General features: G+C 43.9%; 1 protein-coding gene across 1 annotated transcript in view; it reads left to right on the forward strand.

Moving 5' to 3' along the window:
* The window catches only part of LOC136362836 (exocyst complex component 3-like protein 2), a 36,378-nt gene that overhangs the window by 5,582 nt on the left and 5,627 nt on the right, over positions 1-25,169 (forward strand). The window contains exons 3-11 of the mRNA XM_066321709.1: positions 8,332-8,651; positions 9,995-10,589; positions 12,250-12,367; positions 15,962-16,036; positions 18,178-18,278; positions 19,268-19,360; positions 20,684-20,816; positions 21,740-21,850; positions 23,595-23,750. Coding sequence (XP_066177806.1) covers positions 8,369-8,651; positions 9,995-10,589; positions 12,250-12,367; positions 15,962-16,036; positions 18,178-18,278; positions 19,268-19,360; positions 20,684-20,816; positions 21,740-21,850; positions 23,595-23,750 — 1,665 coding nt within the window. The 5' untranslated portion in view covers positions 8,332-8,368. The remainder of the gene's footprint in view (positions 1-8,331; positions 8,652-9,994; positions 10,590-12,249; positions 12,368-15,961; positions 16,037-18,177; positions 18,279-19,267; positions 19,361-20,683; positions 20,817-21,739; positions 21,851-23,594; positions 23,751-25,169) is intronic.

Below are 25,169 nucleotides of genomic sequence, written 5' to 3' on the forward strand. Positions count from 1 at the left end.
ACTGATAACACTGGCAGTTATTTCCAGGAACATATAGTAATGTCAAAGGTTTTAAATATTAGTCAGTACCTGCCATACATATTGATATCTCTCCTGAACCCTTCTTTTCAAAAATGTTGGAATAAATTCATAATTGCAAGGTGCATCTGCTTCTTCTTGGAACTAGCTGCACCACAGATCTGTTGTATTGTATATTTTATTAAAAATTACAGTCCAGCTTCGAGTTCCTGATTTATCTGTGTGTGATGGCTCCTTGAGACTGGGAAGGAAGAGGAAAGAAAATGTTAATATGCTTTTTCTCTATTTTATTTACATATGCAGAGGGTGGGGGAAGGCAGTTGCAGGCATGAAGGACCCAAGTCCCACTAATCTTAAGTGTGATATGTAGACATTTTTATCCAGAAGATATTTTACAGCTCTTTGGCCTTGCTTTTGTGTGGACTAAATTTTTACTCATGGTAAGGTTAAAAGGAATGAAGGATAGGAAGTGCCCAGCTCATCTTCTTGTCCTCATCAACAAAATCAGTGCAGTCATCTTTTTCCTGATGTAAAACAGGTTTTGAGCATGAAAGCTTATATTTTTGCTGCCATTTTACATGTTCTGCCCACATATGTAAGGTATATTGAACTGTGAAGAGTGGAGTAACAGCCAAAGAGACCTCAGTGAACTTAGAGTCGTTGTTGGGCTTGGAAGCTCCACATTAAAACCTTGTTTTAAAACCTTATTGACCCATTTATTCAAACAGACAAGCTCCAAGGCAGCTGCACAGCGATTCTGTGCTGTGTCAATATCAGCTGTGTTAACTTGGTTTGCAGTTTGTGTGGTTTTCAGAGGTTATTGACTCCAAGGCATTTGTTGTGGAGTATACAAGCACCACTCTGCACCACTACTTCCTGCTCACTAAACAGATGTGTACAGTTAAGATGCTGAATATTCTCTTAGAAACAAAAGTAAATTGTCAGTTACTTAAATCTGTTGGTGCAATGTGGCCTTAATGCTCCTTTTAAAATTTATTTTCAAGACTCTTGGCTCTTCACAGCCAGTAAATAATACATGGAGGAGATCAAAGTTCATAACAGTGCAGATAACATGCTTGTTCGTGATGGGAAAAAAAAACAGCTATTCCTTTTTTAATTTGCTCAATAATTTAGAAACATTCTTACAAGTCACCTAATTTTGGTTCCTCGCGGACCACATCTTCCTCCTTTGCAGGGAGAATCTTTCTGTGAGTGATGAAGGCAACAGAGTGGCTGCGAAGGCGGCGGCAGGGGAACAGTGCCAGTGTGCTGACAGTTGGTGCTGTGCAGCTCTCAGGAGCTGGGGTAGTGTCTCTGGATCTTTATATAGCACTCCCTCCACTCTGCTGAGACGTGGGAAGTGAAGAAAAGATGAGATACATCCTGATACTGACAGCAGATGCATGCATTACAAATACTCTTTCCTTTACCTTGTCTGTTCCTGGTGCCTCCCTCCCCAGGTTTTGCGCACCTCTTGTTTTCCTAGCATTTCTCTCATTCCTGTAAAACAGGAATCAGTCTGAAAATGTTAAAGACCTTCAGGTAGCTTCCACATCATTAAACAGTGCTGAATTTTCTAGTGCTATTTCTCTTCTAAGTGCTTTTCTGGTTTTGGAAGAAAACTTGGTGGTGTAGTGTAAATGTTTTAGCACCATGCATTTGGGAAGCCTGCTTTATTCAGCCTGAACTGATGCTAATAAAAATTTAATGCTTCTCTTTGTGCTCATGAAGAGTTCCTCCCCAAGGTATTTTTCTGAAGTAGATTCAGAGAATGATTTACTCTCTCCTAGGAGCCTTTTGGGTGCCTCTTACTGTAGCAAGTCCCTCACAGGCCAGCAAGCTCCACTGCTAAGATTGCAAAAATCTTTCAAAATGAGCCTTTAAACAGTGTGATTTGGCATCCTGGATATCCTGAGCCTTACCAGGGCTAGTGGCTAAACCATGTTGTTGCTCACTGTGAGGTGGGAATGGAATTCTTGCTCAGGTTGTCCAGAAGTGACAACAGGAGACACTTGGTGCTGAGTATTTCTGAAGATTAAAAGCTGATCTCTTTTCTTCTACCTCCTCTCCTAAATAACCTGCTCAGCCATGCAGATGAGGGCCCTGAGTAGTGTTGTTAATATACCCCACACCATACAAATAAATGTATTAATATACTGATATATTACTGCAATACATAACTAATGTCGATATGGTAATATAAGAATATATCTATTTATTTAAATATATTAGTATATCAATATGCCCATCCAATAGCTCCTTTGGGAATGCAAGTGCATAGGGCATTCCTGCCTTAGTTTGTAGCCAGACACACTTGCACTGAATGTTAATGGGAGAAACAGTTGAATTTTGACATTTTGTTAATATTGAAATTTGCCTGGCTCCTGTGAGAGGTCTCGGGGTGCCCTGGAGCTGATCTGTAGCTATGATTCTTAGCCTCCAGATGGTGTCTGGCAGATGTGCCTGTGGAGCCATGTCAGCGCACTGGGGGTGAAACACTGAAGACTGGAATTTACACAATCACTGGCCTCTTGTGGCAGCAGAAGAAGCATGTAGATGATGTCATGTGGATTTTCAGTCTCAAATCTCTGCATATGCTGCTCTATGTAGGGTTGTGGGTACAGATGTGTGTAGGAAGTTTCCTCTGAAGTTGAACCTAAAGTTCTTACTGCTGGAAAGAATTGATGTGAAAATGCACAGAGGAATCCTGTTGATCTGAGGCAAATGAAAAGACTTAAAATTTTAGGCTTGTCTGTTCAAATGAAGATGGAATATTCATAATACAGACATTCTCAAAAAAACCCCTCTGGTTAAAATCATGGATCATCTTGAAATGAGACACTTCAGTGGTTGAGGTAATGCATTCTTCACCACATTAGCAAACAATATCCATGATTAATTTTTTAAAAAAAGCTCTTTCCATTTCTAAGAGACCAAGCAGCATTTAAGTTTTAGATTTCATCTGACAAAGCTGCCCTTGGAGCCTTCCTTGGATAACTTCAGACAACTCATAAGATTAGAAACCAAGCTGTTTGGTGACTGCTCCTTGACTTGACTGGCAGCCTGCAGTGCTGTGGTATTTTATGTAGCAGAAAACTTTGCTGAAGACTAAGTTGCTACTCTGAAGAGTTGTTTCACTCTTCTCTTACTATATGGATTAAGATATTCTCAATACAAGGATTTATATGGCCACTTCAAACACTTCTTTTGCTTGATTCTTTACTGTTCATCTTCAAAATTTGGAGGATTGTGTGCTTTATTTATTATAATTACTACTATGCCATTTTTTGTTATATCTTCCTTAGACCAATGCTTGTTTCATTCTAAAAAGTAAAAGCAGAATTAGGCAAAATCCCCAGAAATTAGCTAAAAATGTTCTAAAGGAACAGCAAAGTAGGTTACTAATTAACTGAAAATTGAGGTCAGTTTGAAATGGGGTTCTCACAATCAGAGGGAAAACAGAGGCAGTGCAAAATTTTATGTCACATCCAATGTTTTGTTTCAGTGTTCAGGAGAGGGGAAGGAGCAGTATCCAATTCTTTGGGGAACTTATCCTTGGGACTTTAATGTGGTTGCTGAAAGTGCTGGGACCATGCAGCGTCTCTGTCAATCCATCTGTCTGTCCTCTCCAAATTCCTCCAGTGTCAGACAAAGCCAGAGAAGATCGGAAGTCTGAGATTAACTCATTCAAACTGGGACAAAAATCAGTGGCTGAGCAGAGAAATGCTACTCAAGCAAACCACTCAGGAAGAGAAAGGAAGAAGCTTTCTTCTTTCCCATTTGCTCCAATATCTGTGGCCTGTTTGGGGCAGTGCAGATCTCAGGAGGTGAGAGGTTGCAGCCTGGGGCCTGGAGTCCCTGTAAGGAAGCAACATTTTTTATCTGTTGTTATAGGAGAGCCTGCCTGTATTAAATATTTGAGCTGCTTTATTTGCTCTTGCACATGCACACAGGTTATCTGGAGGAGATTTGGTGAGCAAGAGAGGCAAGGAAACCATGTTTGTGTACCTTCAGATTGAGCTGCTGGGTGAAGTCTCTGGTGTGAAATAAAGGCTGAGTTCCTGCTGTGTTCTTTTCTTAGCAGGGGCAGTAAAGGTCTATCCTCTCCTCATATGTGTATGTTTATGAAGTGTGTAAGGATGTACTATTTTGTGCGAGCAACCTTCTGTCAGTTTGGTTAAAACTGATTTTAAAATTGTTTAAAACTGACTTAAAATCTACTCATGCATTAAGGCATGGGATCAAATGAATAGAGATACATGCAATCTTTGGCTGTATTTTCTTGTTTCCTTAAGAAATGGAGTTATCCTTAGGAAATAAGAATTAATACATACTTTCCACAGGATGATAAACATTTGTCTGCAGAACAGGCAAAGTCACCTCTTGCATATGACTGTGATGGCAATGCCAGCTGCAATGTCAAATGTGAGGGGAAGATGCTTTTGTTTTATTTCTTTGTTGGTTTGTTTGTTTTCTCCCTCTCCAAAAAAACCTTACCTTGCTTGGAATAGAGACTTGCTCTTTGATTGCTGATGAAATCAAAGGTGCTATGTGTGAGTGGAGGAACACATTGTCAGACTGCAGCTTGGCTTCACAGTGATTTTGCATGGATTAATATCCTAGGAAGCCAACATCTTTCTGTGCTGTACTCTGCATGTTTTATAATCATAATTAATAATCCTTTCTGCCATGTTTCATGCCTCTGGTTCAAACTGGTGGAAAGTACCAGCATGTTCTGGAAACAAAAGAAAGAGGTGAAAAACCTCTCTCTGCAGATGCTGCAATCCTCCTGCCTGTTAGAACCAAGTGTATTTCATATAACAGATTCTACTGAACACAAAGTTTCCATTGTCTATGCCTGACTGTGTTCATGCAGTGTCCCTGCAAAGCAAGCAGGGGCATCACTGCATTGCTGGAATTGCAATATTAATGTAATTGGGCTCTTGCAAAGTCATTTAATTTGTAGTGCTAATAGTCTGACTTCATCCGATTAGCATCAACACCAAACAGCTATTGTTCAAGTCAGGCACACAATCCACTTGTTATGAAGAGATTTTATCTGTATAGGCAGAATAATGGGGAAATGGCAAAACAAAGAGTTAAGACAACAGAGAAACATTATAAAAATTTATTCAAGATATTCCCTTGTTTAATGGAAAGTCCCAAAGACAAAGGAGTTATAGTTTTTCCGAGATAGGAACAACAGGGTCTCAGTGATGTGGGGAGGCTGTGGACTTTTCCAGGAGCTCCAGGAAGCGAGGGAAACTCCTGAATGCTGGGGATGTTCCTAGGAGACAAATTGCTTCTCTTTCACAGTAAACAAAGCAAGGGTCATGGCAGAGAGAATGACCCTTGCTAGAGAACATCCCACTGTGGATAAATGGAGGCATTGAAACACCAGGAAGAAGGAGAGGGCTGGCTTCTAAGAAGTGGCTTTGGAGGAAGAAGAAAGTTATTTGGTACACCTGACAAAGGAGTTTGTTCAGAAGCAGAACTGTCCTTGTTCTTCGTCTTGTGTCCTTGTGGTTTCCTATTGCCCTTCTTTCCTTGGAATGGCTCCCCTTGGGTGTGCAGCTCAGGAACCTATGGAAGGAGCAGATAAAACGTGGCTGTGCCCCAGTTCCTTTGCCCAAAACAATGTTTTTTTGACAGCAAACAATCCCCTTTGCATTATGTAAACTCTGAAAAACCTCTGTTCTAGTTTGGTCTCATTACTTTTATGTAAAGATGCAGTTTCCCTGTGAACTTTGCCTGTCTTGGCATAACACCATCCATGGGACAACTGTGGTAGATGATGTTCCTTGAGACTCAAATCATCCCCATGTTTTAGCTGCAGAATTTTGGCCTGAGCAGTGACATAGCATTAGAGACAGAAGGGAGAGACCTGTACATCCTGCATGTGCTGTTAAGGCACACAGTCCCAGAGAAGCAGGCTGCTGGTGACCTCTGGGCAGCTCCTTTGTGGCATGTCCCCTCCTGCAAGAGTGTGTTCTCCTCAGAGACAACATCCTTCAGCCCAAAGCAATTGTGGGCAGGGGGTGCAGAGTGGGGGACAATGGACTGCTGGGGCATCACTTCCTGCTGGGCTCAGCACCCTTGGTCAGACTGACCATCCCCATCCTGCTGTCCCTATGCAGGGGGCTCCTGGCTGCCTGCTGCCAGAGGCCATGGCCTGCTCTGCCTCTGGTTGAGGGGAAGGCAGGACAGAGGAGCCGTGTGGGTTGCAGAGTTCAGGTGTACTGTGCCCTGAGGGCAGTCACATCTTGGGGAGTGTCTGACATTGCCTTGATTGAATGGGTCAAGTGGTCCATGGAGTTAGAGTTGGTCCTAGCCTCAGGATGTCAGTCCATCTCTGCAGTCACTCCCTGCTTTCCACAGGCTTGTATTATACTCCCTTGAAAGAAGCTTTCTGGGAAAACACAGCAATTCCCACACATCATGTTGCCACAGTTTAGGGCATGATCTGCAACTGTTAGTGTGTTCAGAATCTGTGTACTGCAGAGAGTCTTGCCTTCAGGACTGGCACTTTGACATCTAATTTCCTTCCACAGAGAAATCTAGGGAAATGGTTTTTGTTAGAGACAGGCATGTTGGAAAAATGCTGATGAAGTGAAACATAAACATATTGTGTTTGAATTTTCATGGGAAAATACTGCTGAAGGCTTTCAGCACGCTTGGAATGCTTCTCTCAGTACTGACTCTCTTACTCCATCTTATATTCATATACTGTGCAGCTATAACATTCCAAATGAAACATTTTAACTTCAGTCAATTAAAAATTAAGGTCAAAATGGAATGTATATAAATCCTCTAAATTTTCAACTTTATTCACAAGCTGGGAAAACACTGTATTTTGCAATCTCAGTATTTCCTACTGGCAGCAGCTCAAATGTGTGACCACTGCTGGAATTTCTGTTTCTCTTTCCAAATGAAATGTGTTTATTTCCTCCTCCCTATTGTTACTGATGAATCAAACGGCTTTGTGATAACATGCTGGTGGAATTAAGCACCAATAAAAGAGTCAGAACAACATAACATTTACTTGGCTTCCAAGCAGGAAACTAGTGGAATTTTACTATCATGAAAATGTAGAAAATCTTGGAAGAAACTGCAGACATTAAACCCAGAAATATGAATTAACCTATTTGAAAGAGTCTAGATGATGTGTGGAAAAATCACCCCTTAAATTCATACTCCTGAAATCATTGTTGCATAGTGTATGGTTTTGAATCAATACAGCTCATAATAATTAATGCAAACCATCCTCAGCTGATGAAAATCCTCAAGTTTTTTATTTAATCTTTATAATAATGGAATGGAGAATTAAACCCAGCTTTTAATTCTCTTGCAAGAAGGGTGTGGTAAGGACAGAATTTCAACTCCTCTCCAAGTTCTCACAGCAGTGTAGGGACTTAAAATCTATTTTAAATGCAAGCTCTTGGATTTAAAGGATGCTCTCTGTGGAGGAATTTTTTCTGTGGTTTATGGTCAGAACCTTTAGCAGCCCAATATGGACCTCGTGCTAAGCAGACACACACTTCCTTTTCCTTCACTTGTGGATAGTGGTTGGTGAACTGATCCATATATGTGTGCACACAAGTATGGACACACGTACACACATATATAGGGTGGATTGCTGCAATGTTCTGTCATTTATATCCATGTGTGTGTATTTAATTTTAAAATAATACATACTAGAGTACATAGTTGCCGGAATGTTGCACATTCCAGAAGGCTGAGATCGCTCTTAGCTCCTCTGAATGGTGTTATTAAAACATGGAAACCAACACCCATTCTCTGGGCCTTTACATCCCTGGTGCCTAAGTACTAGGCTTGCTGGGAGGTGAAGGAAAACTTGGCTGCAAACCCAGATATGATCTCCCTGCCAAAGAAAAACTCAGGTGCAGCCTGGACACGCGGCATGGGTGGAAAAGGATGTGTGCTTCATAGAAAGTATTACTAATCAATTCCCTTAAACTGATAGGATTACCATTAAGATCACTGGCAGTGCAAGGATATTTTAGTAGTTTGGAAAATGCCAAAAATCCCCTGGCTTTCCCTCAGTGATTGTGGTTAGATTATGTATGAGGTTTTTGACATTATTTACCCAGAAGAGGGAAGGATTACATAAGAGGCTGGAAGCCTATAAAAGTGTCCTCACTTGGCACAGACAGGAACCAGGTTAGGCTTTTTCAAAGGCAGCTGAAGCCTGTAGCTGCACAGAAAAAAAAATATTAGAAGAAGAGAGAACTCTAGGAGATAGACACTAAGATTACTTTACATACAACTGTTTCTCATGTTTTCTTTTGATAGTATTCCCAGTTGGACAGAAAGCACCTAAATCTGGATCATGAAGAAGACAAAGCATTCCTGGGCTGCTTGTGTGGGAGGAGGCAACAAGAAGGGGGAGAAAATGGCTGGGGAAGATACAAGAATACTGCCCAAGGCCACACATGAGGAGAGAAAGAAGGAGGTGAAGAGAAAAGGGAAATTGAAAACCTTGGCAGGCAAATTGCTGAAGACTGTGCTTGGTGGGAAGGAGACGGTGGAGAAGGCTAGTGCTGAGGATGTGGCAGGGAATTTGCTGAAGAGGCCAACCAGCAAGAAAAGAGTGGAGAGAGGGATGCCTGCAGGTAACCTTGAAGTTATCTCTGGGTCCAGGCCTATGTCTTCTCTGCCTCTCCCATCCTGCAGGTTCTTGTTTTTCATAAACTTCTGGATTAGGTGCTTTCGACTCTCCTCCTCCCCATCCTTCACCTGAATTCTTGTCCCTTCTGAACTCTACACTTGCTACTCTGGACAGTTCTGTATTTCACTTTTCATTTGCCTCAGAAATGTTTCCCTTTACTATTCTTATTTTCATCTCTGCAAAGACTCCTGATGAGTCTTGTGAGAAAGATGATGTACGTGTGACTGACACCCCATCCATGCGACTGTGCTGTTCCTCCACAGATGGAAGGGGGAGGTGGGTTGTACACAGGCTGGTTGTGCCAATTAAACATTTCCCATGTGTTGCAGGTGTTGAGGCAAGACAGGTGCAGCTTGTAGACCCCTCCTGAAAAACTTGCCAATTGCCTTGCTGAACATCCTTGCATCAACCCTTCTCTATTTCATGTCATGTTCCTCTCTCCAGTCCTGTTCAACTTAATTCTTACTCCACATTTCAGATGTTTTCTTAGAGGAAAGGTAGGAAGGATATAGGCAAAACAGTGGAAATTCATACTCCTTTCATTCTTCACTCTACTTCCAAAGATGTATCCTGAATTATTTAAGTCCCACTGCTTCTGGCTTTATTTAACTTTCCCTGCATTCTCATCAAGTTTAGCTTGTCCTCTGGGCTCTGCTCCAGATACCTTTGGACACACCTTAACCCTTTGTTGCTCTACCTTGTAATCTGTAAAACACATGGAAAAAGCCCTGTGGCTCTGTGCATCTGCTGTGAGAGTACATTTAACTCTTGTTGGTTGGCTGGATGTGCTAGGTAAGATACACTGGAAACAAACAGCACTGAAAATCTTCCTTCCAAAGAAGCTTGCAGCACTTTGGTCCTGCCAGGGTTTCTGTAGAAAAGGCAGAAAATTCCTTCCAGACTTGACTTTCTGCTGTTGGCTTGTTCAGAAGATGTCCTTTCTTTAATGATTTTTGTCTGGACAGAAGGTACACATCTTACAAGGATAGATTTTAATTAATGAACCTTCATTGCTCACATAAGGAGCTCTCTGGAATGATGACAGAAAGCTGCAGACTAATCTGCAGGTTTGGTTAACCTGGAGGAGAAAGGATGAAAGAAATTTAGAAACAAAAAAGTGTTTGCCCTGAGGAAATGGAGAGATACTAGTGCTAGACTTTAAGTGGGGTGATCCTGAGTAGATCCTGAGGAATTCTGGAATACATATAACCTAGATACTTGGTTATTAAAGTGATGGTCCTAGAGACAAGTGAACAAACAGCAAGCTGTGTTCTTATTCTCTTGCAGAAGAAACCATTTGCAGATTCATTGAGCAAGGAAAATTTTTGGAAGCTTGTGATCAAATTCATAATCTGGAGCATTCTGGAAATGATGGTATGGGAAAGTCTGAATCACTTTATGCGCTGCTGGCTGAACGAATGTGGACTGTAGTGGGAGAAGCACTCAGTGGAGATGATAGGATGCTCCTGGAGCCATTGCAGTCAGTGGGGGAATCACTGAAGTGGAAGAAGCAGAAGGAAGTAGAGAGGCTTGGCAATGGCCTAGAGATGGAGTCTGTTTTCACATGGAGCCCAAACTTCTGGAGAAAAGATCTGGAGGAAAAGCTAATGCAGTACATGACTGCCCAGATTCCCCTATTTGGTTCTTCTACTAACACAGATGAGACTGCACTAAAACAGCACCTGAGTCACCTGGAGATGACATTTCTTCCGAGCCTAGAGCACAGAAGTGACGTCTTCAAGGAAGCAGGACTGTTCGTCACCTATGCCCACTGCTGTCATGCCTCTTTGTGTTCTCATCTAGCCACACTTATTGACAGTAACTGTTTCAACTTCAGCCAAAGCCTTTTAATTTATGAATGGAGCACCAAAATGTACAAAAGGTATGTCTGAGGGACTTTTTTCCTACATCTCTATTTTTTGTTTCTAGGAACAGTCCCCACTTCCTCATAACACAGTGATGATCGGGACTTTTGCTGAGTTTAGGTTTGCCCATTGCCTCTTTTATCTTCTATGCTCTCAGAACCAGAGCCTTTTTTCATTGCAATACTGCCTCTTTCTAAATCCTTAATACCGGATTCAGGGTGAATGCCCACCTGAGGTGGGCACATATTTTTTTCTGCTGGACTCCTGTTGGACATGCACAATTTTCTGCTTTATTGAACAATTTCTTTCCTCGCATGAAACCTTTCTTAACAAGGTCCATAATACTCCAATTACCCCAGAGTAATTTTCCTTGGCCTTTATGTCAGCATGGTGCTCTATGAATTTCTCTTGTTCTGCCCTTCGTTCTCCCTCTGCTTTATCTGGCTTGTAGTTTTCCCATTTATTTCTGCATTTCCTTCGTTAGTGTTCAGATCACAGGAAAAAACATGTAAGAGATCATTAAATTCCTGCCCAAGTTTGGGCAAACAGATATGGCTTTGCCTCTGAAGAGTGGCACATCTGGGACCCTTTGGCCCAATGTGAATTCAAAGCCTGTGTGTGTCATCAAAGCCTGAAACTTTCTTGTGATTTCTTTTTTTATGGCGGGTGAGGCATTTGATTCTCTGTGCCCATGATTTAATTGCTACTTAGCAGCTCCAAACTACTCATGCCTTAATAACTCTCAGCCTTTTTGGATGATTTGATTTCTTTCATCCAAGCCTACAGCTTCTCTGTTCCTTGTATTAATTACACTTATAAATACTTGATTAGCTAATTAGCAGCTCATCAGGTGGGCTGTTCCCCTAGCCAGCCCCTGAAGGAGGGAAGCAGTGTGGTGGGTGCACACTGGCCATCATTGGACACATGGTAAATGTGGTCAGGAGGCATCCCTTTTACTGCTGCTTATAAAATGGTAAAACTTTGAAGTAATGGATTGATGAAATATTGAAAGCTTTAAAAAATTGAGGTGAAAAATTATGTAATTTAATTATATAAAGAAAAGTCAAATATAGGAAAAATATTATATAAATGCAGAATTCCTTCAAGAAAAAAACCAAACTCCAAACAAGTAATACCAGTGACTGTATTAGTCAGACGGTAGTGAAAAAAGTGGAAATGAGAAGAGCAGAGATGCCAGACTTCAGCATTTGATTTTTCTTTTCTTAATACAGTTACAGCCTCTATGAAAGCTCATGCATAGATGCAGTTGTCTTGGTATATAGCTGCTTCTTATTCCATTCAGAAAGGATATGTGACACTTGCAAAATTGTGCATTCATGCAAGTGTGCTTGGGAGACTGTCCCCAAGATTAAGATGGAATTGAGCAGCAGCAGCGATGGAAGGAGAGAGGGGGACAAGAAGCAAAAACCTTAACTTGGGCAGCAAATGTAGGAAGAAGGAAAAGAAACAGCACAAAAGAAAAGCTGGCAAAAGGCCATTGTAAAGAGCATTTACTGTGCTGTGGCTGCCCAAGCGTGGCAAACGCTGCTGGGTTCTTTCAGGGCACCCTGTTTGCTCAGTGTGAGGCTGTGGTGCCAAGCAGGGGGTGCCAGGCAGGCGACGCTGTGGACCCGCGGGGAGCTGCCCCTCTGGCTGAGCTCTTGTTTCTGTGTACAGTGGCAGCCAGGCATGTGTGGGACCCGGGCACACGCCCCAGCACAGCCTTTCCCTTGGTGCACAGTGCCTCGTGTGGATTCTTTTGAGGACTGAAGAAAAGTTACTTGCAATCACACGGGTAAGAACTCAGGAGTTTTACCCCAATCTGCCTGTTTTATTCCCATGGTTTTAAATTAAGGGCGGGGGGGGGTGGGGGGGGGGGGTGGTCCTTGTTAACCAGCTCTGCTCGGGCATGTGTGAATCCCAAGGTCTCTATTTTGACTGAGTTTCATTGCAGAGCCCAGATGTGAGGGTCCACGATTGTCTGCTGCCGAAGTGAGGCTGCCTTGTCCTTGCTCCTTAGCAAAGAAACGCTGGGAAATTTGCAAATCTCTCTTTATCCCATTGCTGTATAGTCAGAGAGCTGCAATCTGCTCTGCTCAAAAGCCCATTCATCTGGAGGAAAGGGAGATAATGTGTGAAACCCACTTCCTTATTGAGGGCCATTCCAAAATGTTGTTTGTCTTCTTTCCATCTGTTAATGATCCCATCGTATGCAAGAGTTGTGGGGTTTTTACAGCCCCTTTGCCTCAACGTGCAGGATATTGAGGCTGCTGAGTTTGTCTGTATGTGGACCCCTCACAGTCCTCTCCAGCATGTTGGACTGACACTGCTGATGTTACAGCAAAGATTATTTCCAGAGCTCAGCACAAGAAAATGTGCAGATGGTGCCCACCCAGCAGCCCTCCACAGAGAATCCTGCCTTGTGATCCACAGGTGACCCCAGCCCTGAGGCTGCAGCATCTCTTTCTTTTCTCACCAAAGCACTCCCTTTGAAGAATTCTGTTGAGACATGCAGAATACAAATGAAGCAGGGAAGATGTGTTGTAGCAACGGGGAGTTCCAGAGGAAACCACGTTATTTGGAAAACTCAGCAGGGCTTCTTTTATTCAGCTAAAGCTGAAATGCAACAGCAGGAGTTACCACACTCAGCTCTTACTTTCCATTTCCACCAGCCCGTGGGGAGCAGAGGAGGGGAAATTCCATGGCAAACTGCTGAATCATCCCAGGGAAAGTACTTTAAATTGCAGAGAATTTCCTCAAGAATTATCCCTGATGTAGAACACGAAGGTAGTAACAAATATGGGAGTAGCAGTGCCAGCTGGTTACAATATGTTTAAAGCCTACTGGTTTCAGTGTTTAAGTATCTTTATGGGCTGTTTTTAATCATCACCCTGGGGAAGACCATGTGTTCTTAAGCTCTTTTTTTAGCATTTGTTTGAATGAAGGAAGTGACTTAATTCAGGGCAGTGCCACTGAGGTTATCCTAGAGCAAATCACTGAGTCATTGACAAGGCCTCAAAGATGTTGACCAACAGTGATGGGAAATTTAATTTTTTTTTTTTTAGTTCCCTCTAATGTAATAGCCGAAGAATGCTTTTGCTTAACCATGGGCTTTCTGTTTTCCTGATACACCATGTGCTGAGCAGGCTTACCTCAGTCTGGCAGTGGTTAAGAGCTTTTGTGCCTTGCTGCCCTGAGTTTTCATGCCACCTTGGATCCTGAAGCATCACAGCTCAATGTGGCGCTGAGTTGCACAGAGCTGAAAGTGCTGGACAGTGTAGCACAGCATTGCCCAGCTCGTTTCAAATCTGGTCAGCTTGAGAGCAGCTCCAGATTCAAGCTAATGAGCTTAAGTGGACATAAGCTGACTCCATATGGAAAAATTATGGCTGTCTCTTCAGCTCAGTGGCACAGTTTATGAAACCTGCTTTATCCCTCTATTTCTGCTTCTAGGGTAATTCAGCCCTTCATTATGCTAATATACAGGAAGTTGTTATTGAGCAAATATCCTGTTGTTCTCTCTTAACAATTGTCATATATAGTTGTGACTAAATCACATGGTGTGTGTTTTGCCACTTCAATGGATGACTAAATTTTACAGAATGAGAAGAACCTGACCAGAATAAGCCATTATCTGCTTTGCTTATGAATACCTGGCTTATCATTGGGTGTTGCAGCCTGATATCTGTGCAAACTAAAAGGACTTTAAACAGAAATGAGTGGTGAGAACTGTGAGCATACCTGAAGGTACTGAGAGCCCAGATGCCATGTGGGGTTCAAAACCACTTCAAAACTTCAGTGTGGGGAACTTGATCAGCTCTGCATCCAGGCAGCATTCTCAGTCTGGACACACCTGGTGCAAGGAAGCTTTGTGCCTTTGAGGTCACAAAAGTGGTGAACTGAAAATGCTTATGCTATTGATTGGGTTGCCAGTTTGTCACCTCTGCCCTTGCTGTACTGGGGAATTAGGAGAGAGTGCAAGGTAGACCTTCCACCATGATGCCAGGGCTCATTCTCATTTACACTGACCTGCAAAGGATCACTTGGGTCTGTGTCTTCTCCCCACCACCCCTCTATTTTTTCAAATGAACAAAAAGGAGGACTGAGAAGCTTGTGTTCTGCAGTCAGCACAGGTGTACTGACCATACATGGTTCTGAAGCCTTGCAATATTTTGGTCAGAGAGAAAGAAACAAGAAGTAAACTGGGCCTGTTTATTACAATAGAAGTTTTGGTCCTCTCCACATTGAAGCTTTGGTGCCTGATATGCTGGTGTCACTACAAGAGCTACAGACAAGCAAGCTGTTTCTGATTCAGACACATCATCTGATCCAAAACAACTCAGTGCTGTCCTCAACATGTTATTAATTGCCTTGCAGTTCCTGACTAAGCCATGCTTTGTCCCATTGTGGGGGGCAGGCTTGAAGCTGTGCAGCTCAGCTGGGATGTGCTATCTCAGCATATTTTGTTCACACATTTGCTCACAGTCAGGTGATAGCTCTTGTGAGGAAAGAAATTTTTCTGGGTTGTTTACAACTGCTTATTTGTCTTTGATTAATACTTTCCAGTGAATGTGGGAGAGCCAGTTGTTTTGAATATACTTTAGATGAAATTCTTCAGCTGACAGCCACAAATTTCTTAATTCATCAGCCAGAGAAGAACAAAGACCAAAATGGGAGATCAGACTTTTTATTCCTTGGAGGAAGATTCAGAAATGAAAGAATAAATAAGCAAGGCAGACTTTTGAGTTTAAAGCTTCCATAAAGGTCAGATCATGTTTTAAGCAACAAGCCCTTTCTCTGCAGTGCTAGTTTTGTTTTTACAGCCATTCAAACTAGCATAAGCCGGCCAAGTCTTGGGAAATTTCCCATTTTGCAGCCTCATGGGGCCCATCTCACCATGACAGTAGCTCTAAACACTAACCCGGCTCCTCTTTGCACTCACAAGTCCCTGGCTCAAGCAAGGGAATGGTTTTAATTAATGCTGGCTGGTTTCTGCGGGTGCTGGTTGGAGAGAGGAAGGGTGGAAAATCTCAGCTACAGTAGCTGGCAGCATGGAGATGTGTCTAAGCACTGTTTTGCTGTGTGGGCGCCTTCATCTGAGCTAAGCTAACTAGGGAAGACTGTAGATAACCCAAGCTGACACTGGGATGAAAGAAAGCTGCAAATAATTTAAACTCAAACAAACAATGTAGAACAAAACAGAACAATGTTATAACAACGTTATTAGGTCCACTGGAAAATAGCCAGGCTTTGGGTTAAATGAGACAGCCAAAAAAATGGAAGCAGAAATTCATTTAGTCCAAATGGATAATGAAAATCTGGGGAACATAACTAGTTGTGAATGCCATTGTATCTTAACTGTACTTTCAAATTTTCTTTTATCATTTAGAAGGAAGTAGGGAAAGCGCTGAAAGAAGCCTTGGATATTGGAAAACCCCCTTGTGCAGATGCTGCAGTTATTGAGGTAAACTGGGGGGAACTGAAAACTCCCATACTTTGGGGCAGTCATGGTTTTGCACACAAGTATGTGGGTATTTGGCAAGACCCAGCTTTGCATGTCTCAGTCTAAGCTCAGTATGTTAAAGTCTTACAAGCCATACTTAAAGCTGTGTCTGTTTGCCCCCAAATCTGTTTTTGTCCTGGGCATACATAAAGAATATAACGCCTGACTAAACTAAGGATAAGCCTTAGCTGATTGAAGCTGAAGCTGTATTTTCATACATGCTCCTGGATCTTTCCATAACCTTTTGGAAAGTTGTTTTGTTTGTTGCCCAGTCTGTTCTGTGTGAGCTCTGCGGAGCACTTTTATAAAAGCAGGGAGAGCTGCTGAGCTGTGACAGGGCCCCGTGTCTGGCAGTGCAAAATGCAGGCAGGCTGCTCCCTGCTTGCCCCTGCTGAGACTGCTGCCCTGGTGGGTCAGGCAGTGCAGAGGATTCTGCAGAGCGCAGCAAAGGCAAGTGCTCCAAGGGCATTGCAGGAGCACACCCTGCTGATTTGGGAGTAGCATAGACTGTGGGCAGAGGGTGTTTGGATCAAGACTTGCAGAAGGGTTAAAATAAATCCCGGAGTTTACACATGGGTTTCAAGTGATGCTGCAGATCAGGGGCAGATTGTGGGCTGTCATGACTGTATCTTTCTTCTCCACTTTCACCACCCCAATGGGAGTCATGTCTCAGGTCATGGGAGAGGCAAGTAGCTACATGGTTCTTTGGGATGGCGGACAACTTCAGGCATTGGAAGTATTGCAGATCAATGGCAGCTGGTTTTCCTTGAGAATACAGCTTTAGCTGGCAAGCACTGCCTTTTCTGGCCCATCTCAGACCCAGGCACCAAATGCAGAGCTCACAACATGGGCTGTTTCTCCTTGCCTTGCCCTGTACCTGCTGGAGCAATGGAGCAGTGATGTGCCTAGTGATGTACCTGTGCTAGAATGGCCTTTAGGTAACAAAATGGTTTTTCCTTCTCTTGATTCATAATGGAAAGTTTTCTAACAGGAACTAGGACAAAGCATGGTTTGAATCCCATAGTCCTCATATCTGTAACATCTGGCCATGCTTCAGCATGAGTGGATTCACTCTGTTGTGTATGCAACTGGCCGGTTTCAATGCGCTGCAGTGGGTGATGGAAGAGCCTGGATTAATAGGAAAGCCTTATGAAATTACCACCTCCTCAATTTTCTCAGGTTGATACTTAAACTTCAGATAGAAAATTAATAAGGTGTCATGGAAACTCATCAGCTGTGGTTTTCGGACACTTTGGGGTGGCATATTTTATCCTGTCCCTTTGGGTGAGCTTTTACATCTGTTATGAGCAGTGGAAAAACCCGTTCATGATGTAAGTCACCCTTTGTCTCTGGCCGATGAGCACTGTGAGGGCACAGCATATGGGTCCGTCTGTCTCCTTTTATCCATCTGGCTCTCCTCCCCCTGCAAGTTTTTGTTTCCACATAGCAACTAATGGGTAGTATTAAGTTGCCACCTGCTCAAGCCTGCCTGATATGGGGTGAATTTTGAGCTGTCTGGCACAGCCCACCTCCTGCAGACACCTGGGCCACCCAGCTGGGGTCAATGGGGCAGGACATGTGCTGTAGGGTTTAACACACAGAGCTGTGTCAGGCGTGAGTGGTGGTGCCTGGGAAGGTGACACCTGCCCTCTTCAGACATCTCATGTAGAGGCCCTGGAAGAGTTGCAGGATGCATAGTTAGGTCTGCATAACTTTCTTTTTAGTGGCTGCACCCAAATTTATCTGCAAAGGTGAGTCAGGTAGAAAGAAGCACAGGTGCTCCTGCAGATGGTCTGTGTATAAGCTGAGCTGCCAGGCTGGATGTGGCCAGTAGAGAACACCTGCAGGGACAGGCTGTTACCCAAGCACAGACTTGTTGACCACAACAAAAACAGTCATAGCAAAGGTGTAGGGTTGGGCATTACAATCAGGCTGATGAAAAATACATTTGTTTCCATGAGGACTCTCAAAACTGAAGCAGAAACTGGTGCCTAGAGGACAGAGGGATTTGCTGCAGGGTGAACAGTGGGATATATTCCTGTTCACTGCGTAGGGAACAAATGGCTTTGGCCAGTTCTCCTCTCACATATTGAAATCCACAGATACTAACAGAGAAGACAGAGACTGCCAGGCGAGTCAGTGAGAGCCTGAGTGAGAAGGTGGAAGCTGAATGCCTGGAAGAGTGCCTGAGGTTCCTGGAGAGGTAGGAAGGATGTTGTTTTCTTCCTTGGTAACATTCTTAATGCTCAAAAGAAAGAAATCCTGATGAAGCAGCTGGTGATGCTGTGTTCACCTGGATCTTGATGGCTGTTTCCCATCAAGCTGTTACTGGAGAGACAGCACTTCATTGCTGTTTGTGTGCTAAGTATTTGTCATTGGACTAAAGCTGAGGGAACAAAATGCATCTGGAGTAGCTGGGACAGGATAAAGCCTTGGGGGGAGTTTTGGAGAGGCTCAGACTTTAAACATACTTGGGAAGAGGGGCAGCCATGTGTCCAGTGCCCAGGCCTGGCTCTTCCTTCCTTGGCTGTGCATGCACAGTGCTTAGTGCTGGCCCTGTGGGAGGGTGGGGAGCCCTGCTCTGTCCTGGTTCTCATAGGAGAATGAGTATCTTCTCATCTGACCTCTCACCACTTCCTCTGACTCCCTTAATCTGCTTTTTGTTCTTGGGTATTTCTCTCCCTGTGTACCCCTTGCAGCAGAAAATGCCAGGACTGCTGGCTGTAGGTAGTATTTCAGATGGAGATTAGATTTAAGATCCTTGGCCCTCCACATGATGAGAAGGAAATTCCTATAAAATGGAGTAGTCCAGAAGCCCTTTGTGAGACTGAGACTGAAAAGCATTCAGAAACCTTGTGGGTTATTCATATACACTGAGACTTTGTTCTGCAGCTTTATCGGCAAAGCCTGAGTTGCTTCGCAGAAGGAAGAGTTACGAATCAATCTCCTGCCTCTTGGTCCCTGGCAGAGGTACCCAGGCAGCTCAAGGGCTCTCCCTGCTGTTCCTGTGTTTTACTTCCTCACCAGCTGGGCAGGACAGACTGTCTTGTCATGCTGTAGATGCCACCTGGGGAATTGAAACTATGAGATAAAAAAACAAATAATCACAGAATATTTCTTCAGTTTGCTATTGCTGTTAGATGTGTTATGGAGCATGCCAGATTAAAGGCACTTCTTCCTGTTTTAATTTAGCTATGAAGATGAAGTAAGAAGCTTTCTCCAGCTTGATGGCTGCCCGCAGATCGGCAGCAGCTTACGAATCCTGGAGAATTGCTGCCTTCTCAGGTTAGAAAACAGAGCTTCATGACATCGGGAGCAAAACGAGTTTTCTTCCGGTCTGATCTCCTTCTGACTCTGGTATGAGGCCAACCTTGCCTCCAGCTGGATATTGTCATCCAACCCTGTGCACACCAGCCTTTAAGCATGGGAGAAGCCAGCTGCTGTCAGCAAGACCCCTTCAGAGCTGCCCTGGCTGCCCCAGCAAGAGAGAGGCTCATATGGGGGCTGTGACTGGGACCAGGGCCACAGGGCTGTACTACCACTTTTTGCCTGCTTCCAGGCCCTGCAGGTGCAAGGGCTGCAGCCATTTCCCCCTTCCTACACTGAGCAGGAGGCAGGCAGCCGTGCTGTGTCATGTGTGGGAACACTATCCTGGCTAACCCCACTGTGGGTTATGTCTTTCCTTTCCCTGGCCTGATTGTCCTCCAGCAGGAAAGTCTTATAAAGGTTATGCCGAGATGTGTATGCTAGTGCACTTGGTAAATGCCGTCTTAAGTGCTTTGCTGAATGAAACCCCATGGAATGTGCCAGGCTCTCCCTGGGGTTGCTAGGAAGGAGGGAAGCAATAAAACACAGAAGGGTGGAGGAGGATGTTTGCACCTAGGAACTAATTTCAGAAGCACTTGCAGCAACAGAGAAAACAAGGTTGCTTCTCTTCTTCCTATGTAAAGTTATCTGGGGATCTCTGGAGTCAGCAAAATGCCAAAATCCAACATATGCACAGTGATTACTTGACATCACAGCCTTGCATTGAGCCTAGGTAGCTGCTTTGTTTGTTGTATTTGCATGTTGCTGATGTTGGATCCTAGACTGAATACTTATGAGTCTCTTTTATGTAATCCTTTACAGCTTTACTGAGAATGAAGTTGTACACTGAGCCTTTCTTGAATGTAAAATGTCTAGTTTCAAGCTAGTGGTAATTTTAACCAGGATTTGCTGACTGGAAGACTGTTCTAATGGAAGATAATTGTTTGTCTTGTATTTGTAGGTTTTTGAAGGCACACAGGATGCTCACCCAGACTTTGTTTGTCAAGGCTGCTTCATGCTTACCCAATTTTGAAAATAGTAAAATGTTTTAGTGATCTGATCTCACTAGTGATGGGTACAAGTGACATTTGCATTGTACACTGAGGACACTGAGCTTTCGTGCCCTTGTGGCAGTGTCTTAATGAATGCACAAATGTGGGTCACTGAGCTAGCTTTGGACCTGAGCATGTGTCCATTCAATTAGAGAGGCAGCTGCGTTGGTTACAGTAGAAAGAGTTTTGATCTGAGAGAATAGTATGATTTGATCTGATCAATATTTCCCATATTTATTTTTTTTAACAGAACTGTCTGGCATAAGCTAACATACATTTACAGTGTCAGCACTGACCAGAATTTTAGGGTAAATGGATTTCTACGCAGGATAGAAGATGACATTATGGAGCATTCTCTGCAGACCATCAGTTCTAAAGTCAAGGTATGGAAGACCCATTTTAATTCTGACTATTTGCAGACCATATGGCTGGTGTGCACTTCCCTCATGTCCTGATTTGGAAAAGTGAAGCCATAGCCTGGCCTTCAAACCTAGTACTCTCCTCTGCCTTGTCAGCATTTGTATATGGACAGCTTCACCTTTTCCAGTTTTGGGACCTCAGTTTCACTGTTTGTAGTGTTTGCCTCTGTGCTGCCTGGACCCTCAAAGTTGAATTTCACCTGGTACCTATTCATTCCCAGCAGCTGGGCATCTTCCCAGGACCATGATAAGTCACAGAGCCCAGGGCTGTGCTGGGTAGTCAGATGTAGAGACGGCTGACCAGAAATGTGTCAGCCTTGAGATAAGGCCCCCTCCCTTCACACTTTCTAATACCAGTGTATTAACTCAGACATCCTTCACCCTCGTGTCTGGAAAATAAAGAATTCCAGGCTCCTAACAGTGTGTGATCCTGTGCATTCCCTGGGAAGCTCCCCTGAGCATCTTTAGCCTCATTGCACAGGCTCCCTTGGGCATGCTGGAGGCAGCAAAAGGAAAATGACAAGAGAAACTCTGGCTACACTGTACAGTTTTAGTCTCCAGAGCTCACAGCCAGCCTCTCCCATGGGCCCACACATCTACATGGGAACTGGGGGTGGTTCTGATGGAGCACCCTGGGGGGGAACAGGAGGCCTAGGGCTCAGGTTTTCAGTCTTCCAGGTTTGGGCTTAAGAACTTTGTAAATCCTTCCTGAGCTGGAATTGTTTCTTTCTTTTATGTTTTGATTTTCTTTGAAATAAAGGCACAGGATGCTGCAGTTTGTGGAGAAGTCTGTTTCCAAGAGCAGAAAGAGCAAAGACACAATAATCTGTGTCTGTGTTTGTGTGGTGTCTCTACAGGTGCACTCTTTGTCTGTTTCTTTTCCTCAGGGAACACTGAAGGACCACTTCAAAAAGTGTGACAGTGGTTTTGACCACATCCTTGAATCCTTAAAGCAAAGCTTTTTGATCTTTGGGAAGAAAAAAGCAGAGATATATGAGGTAAGAAATGAATAAGAAAGTGAGAACAAGATGTTATTCAGGAAATCATCTTACAAGAAAGATGGAGAGGGATTTTTTTCCAAGGGCATGTAGTGACAGGACAAAGAGAGTACGTTTAGATTAGTTTTTAGGAGGAAGTTCTTTGCTGTGAGAGTGGTGAGATGCTGGAAGAAGTTGCCCAGAAAAGCTGTGGATGCCCCACCTCTGGAAGTGTTCAAGGCCATGTTGGATGGGGTACTGAGCAACCTGTTCTGGTGTAACATATCCTACCCATGGCAGGAGAGTTTGAGGTAGATGATCTTTAAGGTCTCTTCCAATCCAAAGCATTCTATTCTGTGAAATTGATAAAATTAGTAATTGAATCTTTGGATGGCATAGTATTAGAACACTAATCCAAATGGCAGTTTTCTCTGTTTTCAAACGGGCTTTTAAATATCTAGTGGTCTCAGTGTACCTCTATCCACCAGGGTTGAGTAGTGACAGCTGGGATGTTTCTGTAATTTCAGTAGAGAAACCAACAAGTGAAGAAATGTGAAAACTGAATGTACCTCCTAAATACAGAGGGGAATGGTTGGGCTCCCTCCTCTCCTACCATTACCCTAATACCATTATATTGGAAATCTTCTCAGCTTCTAATGTGCTTCAACCTTATTTGTGAGGGTTATTGATCCCTTTGATGTAGAGTGAACACAGAGGAGTGAAAAGTCTAGTTTCTTAAAGGGCACAGTGTCTCATGCAGAGCATTGGCAAACAACCTCACAAAGTACACAAGTTTTTTCACCTTTACAGCAGCCTAAACAACTTGTCTAGGACCTTACAACACCCTTGAGTCTATCTCTTCAGCAATGAGGTTGGTACCCGGGGAACCCTCTCTTTTGTGCAGGCTGGATTTGCTGCTGCTACATGAGCCACATGTCCTCCTAAGCACGGGACTCCCAGGTCTGCAGTCTCTTTGTCAGTGATGATTTTAATTAACATTCTGCAATATGGAAAAAGGTAATGGAAGAGAGAAAAAATAGGATCTATTCTGCTGTTGTTCAAAGCCTGTCACTGGACATTATGTCACATTAGTGCTGGGGCAAGCAGCAGCTCAGTGGTGAAGCACTGTGCCAGAGCTCTCTGTCTCTTGCTTTGTCTGCTTTGGACAGAGCTGGGGATTTCCTGTACCTTTGGACTGCAGCTTAACCCTGCTCTGATTTCAATTGCTAACAAAATGTGGTTCCTCTGCAGCAGCCCACCCCCCATCAGAAACATTCACTGTCCCTGTCAGGCATTGCATGGCCTCGGCACAGGGGTTCCTCAGCAGGCAGTGGGAGCTAAAAGGGAGTTGTCCTGGTGGCTTCCCTGTGCCTAGCCACAACTTTGTGCCCAAGGGCCCTGTGTCAAGTGTGGATGCTCCAGGGAGGCTGCATCTGGCCTTGCCTGTAACCCAAACTCTCCCCAGGTGATGTATTTGGTAGCCAAGAGTCACTGCAGCTCTGGAGTGTAAATGATCTCTGGCTCAGCTAACTGATCCCATTGCTTTTGATTTGATGTCTCCACACTTATCATCAAGGTTTATGTCATCCACATGCAGCTTGGAGGTAGTCCAAGTGTTAGATCAAGGATTTTAAATTAATACTTAAGCACAGAAATGAGACAGCCATCTGCATGGGCAGAATATCTGCTGTCTGCCCTGGTACAGGTGAGACTGAACCTTTCTCAGTGCAGGGAAGTTAATCTGGGTATCTTTGCTCTGGAACAGGCCCTCGTCAAGGCTGTCAATGTCATCATTATTACTGAATACACCCAGGCCCTCCTGACCACTCCCAGGAAACCATCTGCTATGCAGAGGAGGAGGATTGTCAACAAGATAGAAGAAGATCATAGGATGATGCAAACCATCTTTAAAGAGTGCTTAGTAAGTCTTTGATATGGTTACAGTTTTCCTCTCTGTCATCAAGAGCAATACCAGCAGAGGAAAAGATTCTGAAAGCTACAAAAAAGCTTAAGAGTTTTTACCACAGGGGTATCAAGCTTCACCGAAATGACAGTCAGATGTGCTGACATTCCTTTCTGATCTGTCAGAAGCTGTTAGTTCACGGTTTTGATATGTGTGACTGGAGGAGGCAAATTTTGCACTGCTGCCACTGACACAAAAATGAGGTGTGCTCCTCTGAGCTGGTGAAGACGGCTCCGAAGCTGCCAGCTCCCCCCATCAGGCCACTGGTACATGGCATGGGGTGGCAGTGCTTTCCCTTGAGCCTCTGGGATGATGAACCAACTAGGCTGCTCCACATCTCCACCCGCTCTGTGGATTGCCCTGTAAGGCTGCTCCTCCCTGGACATGGGGTGTGCATTGCTACCTCTCAGTCTGGTCTCCTCCCTCCCCACAGGCCCCTCTCAGCCCCTCAGAACTGGGATGATGGCTGCCTGAGCCATTTCCCTGTGCTGTGGCGTTATCCTCACGGCAAGAACATGCTGATGCTGTTGTGGTTGCTGACGGTTGCGGGGAGGAATGAGACTTCCTGCAGGGGTAAACACCTCACACCATTAAGAGGTGAAGGCGCATTGCAGAAGACTGGGTGTAAAAGCAGAGTCACACCTCTGACGAAAACTTGTGCAGAAGTGCTGCTTCTGATCTGCAGAAACAACTTCAGAAGTTTTAAAAAGCCTCACCTCATAATCTGGTGTAATTGGCAGTGCTGCACACAGCATTTGAGGATGCCACCAGGCTGTCACATGAGTCCCTTGATTACACAAGGGCAAGGACTGCAATGGCAGCAACGTCCCCTCCTTCAGCTGGTCCAGTTGGAGAATCACTGCCGTGCAATGTCCCTGGCATGGCTCATTAGCAGATGCAGGCTGAGAATGCCCAGCCATGGTGCTTCATAAGGGGCTGGGCTGAGCAACACAGAAGTGGTTGCAAAGTCATTCTGGTAACAGGACTTAAATGCGACAGCATATAAACCCCCGTGGCTACACTGGTTTTAATAATTTCACAAATGCTGAGTCATTCTCACGACTTGCCATTTTAAGTGCTAGGGACTGAAAATCAATTTTCTCACAGAAAACCCCCTTGCTAGCCATATGTCAGCAATTCTTACCTTGCCCAATGAATAAAATGAAATAAAAACGATCATCTGTAGGCTTCCCTAAAATCCTCTCAGACCCATCATAATTAATGCATTAGTTCCATGGTGGAAAGCTGGACACTGGCACAGCTGCTTTTAGCTGAAGATCCACCTCTCTTGGTGTGATCAATCACAGATGAATTAATGCTTTCAGCAACTGAAACATGGGGAATAGCAGGAAGATTCTCTAATCTTAACTCAGAAGT

The sequence above is a fragment of the Sylvia atricapilla genome, chromosome 6, assembly GCF_009819655.1.
Source record: "Sylvia atricapilla isolate bSylAtr1 chromosome 6, bSylAtr1.pri, whole genome shotgun sequence".
Taxonomy (NCBI): domain Eukaryota; kingdom Metazoa; phylum Chordata; class Aves; order Passeriformes; family Sylviidae; genus Sylvia; species Sylvia atricapilla.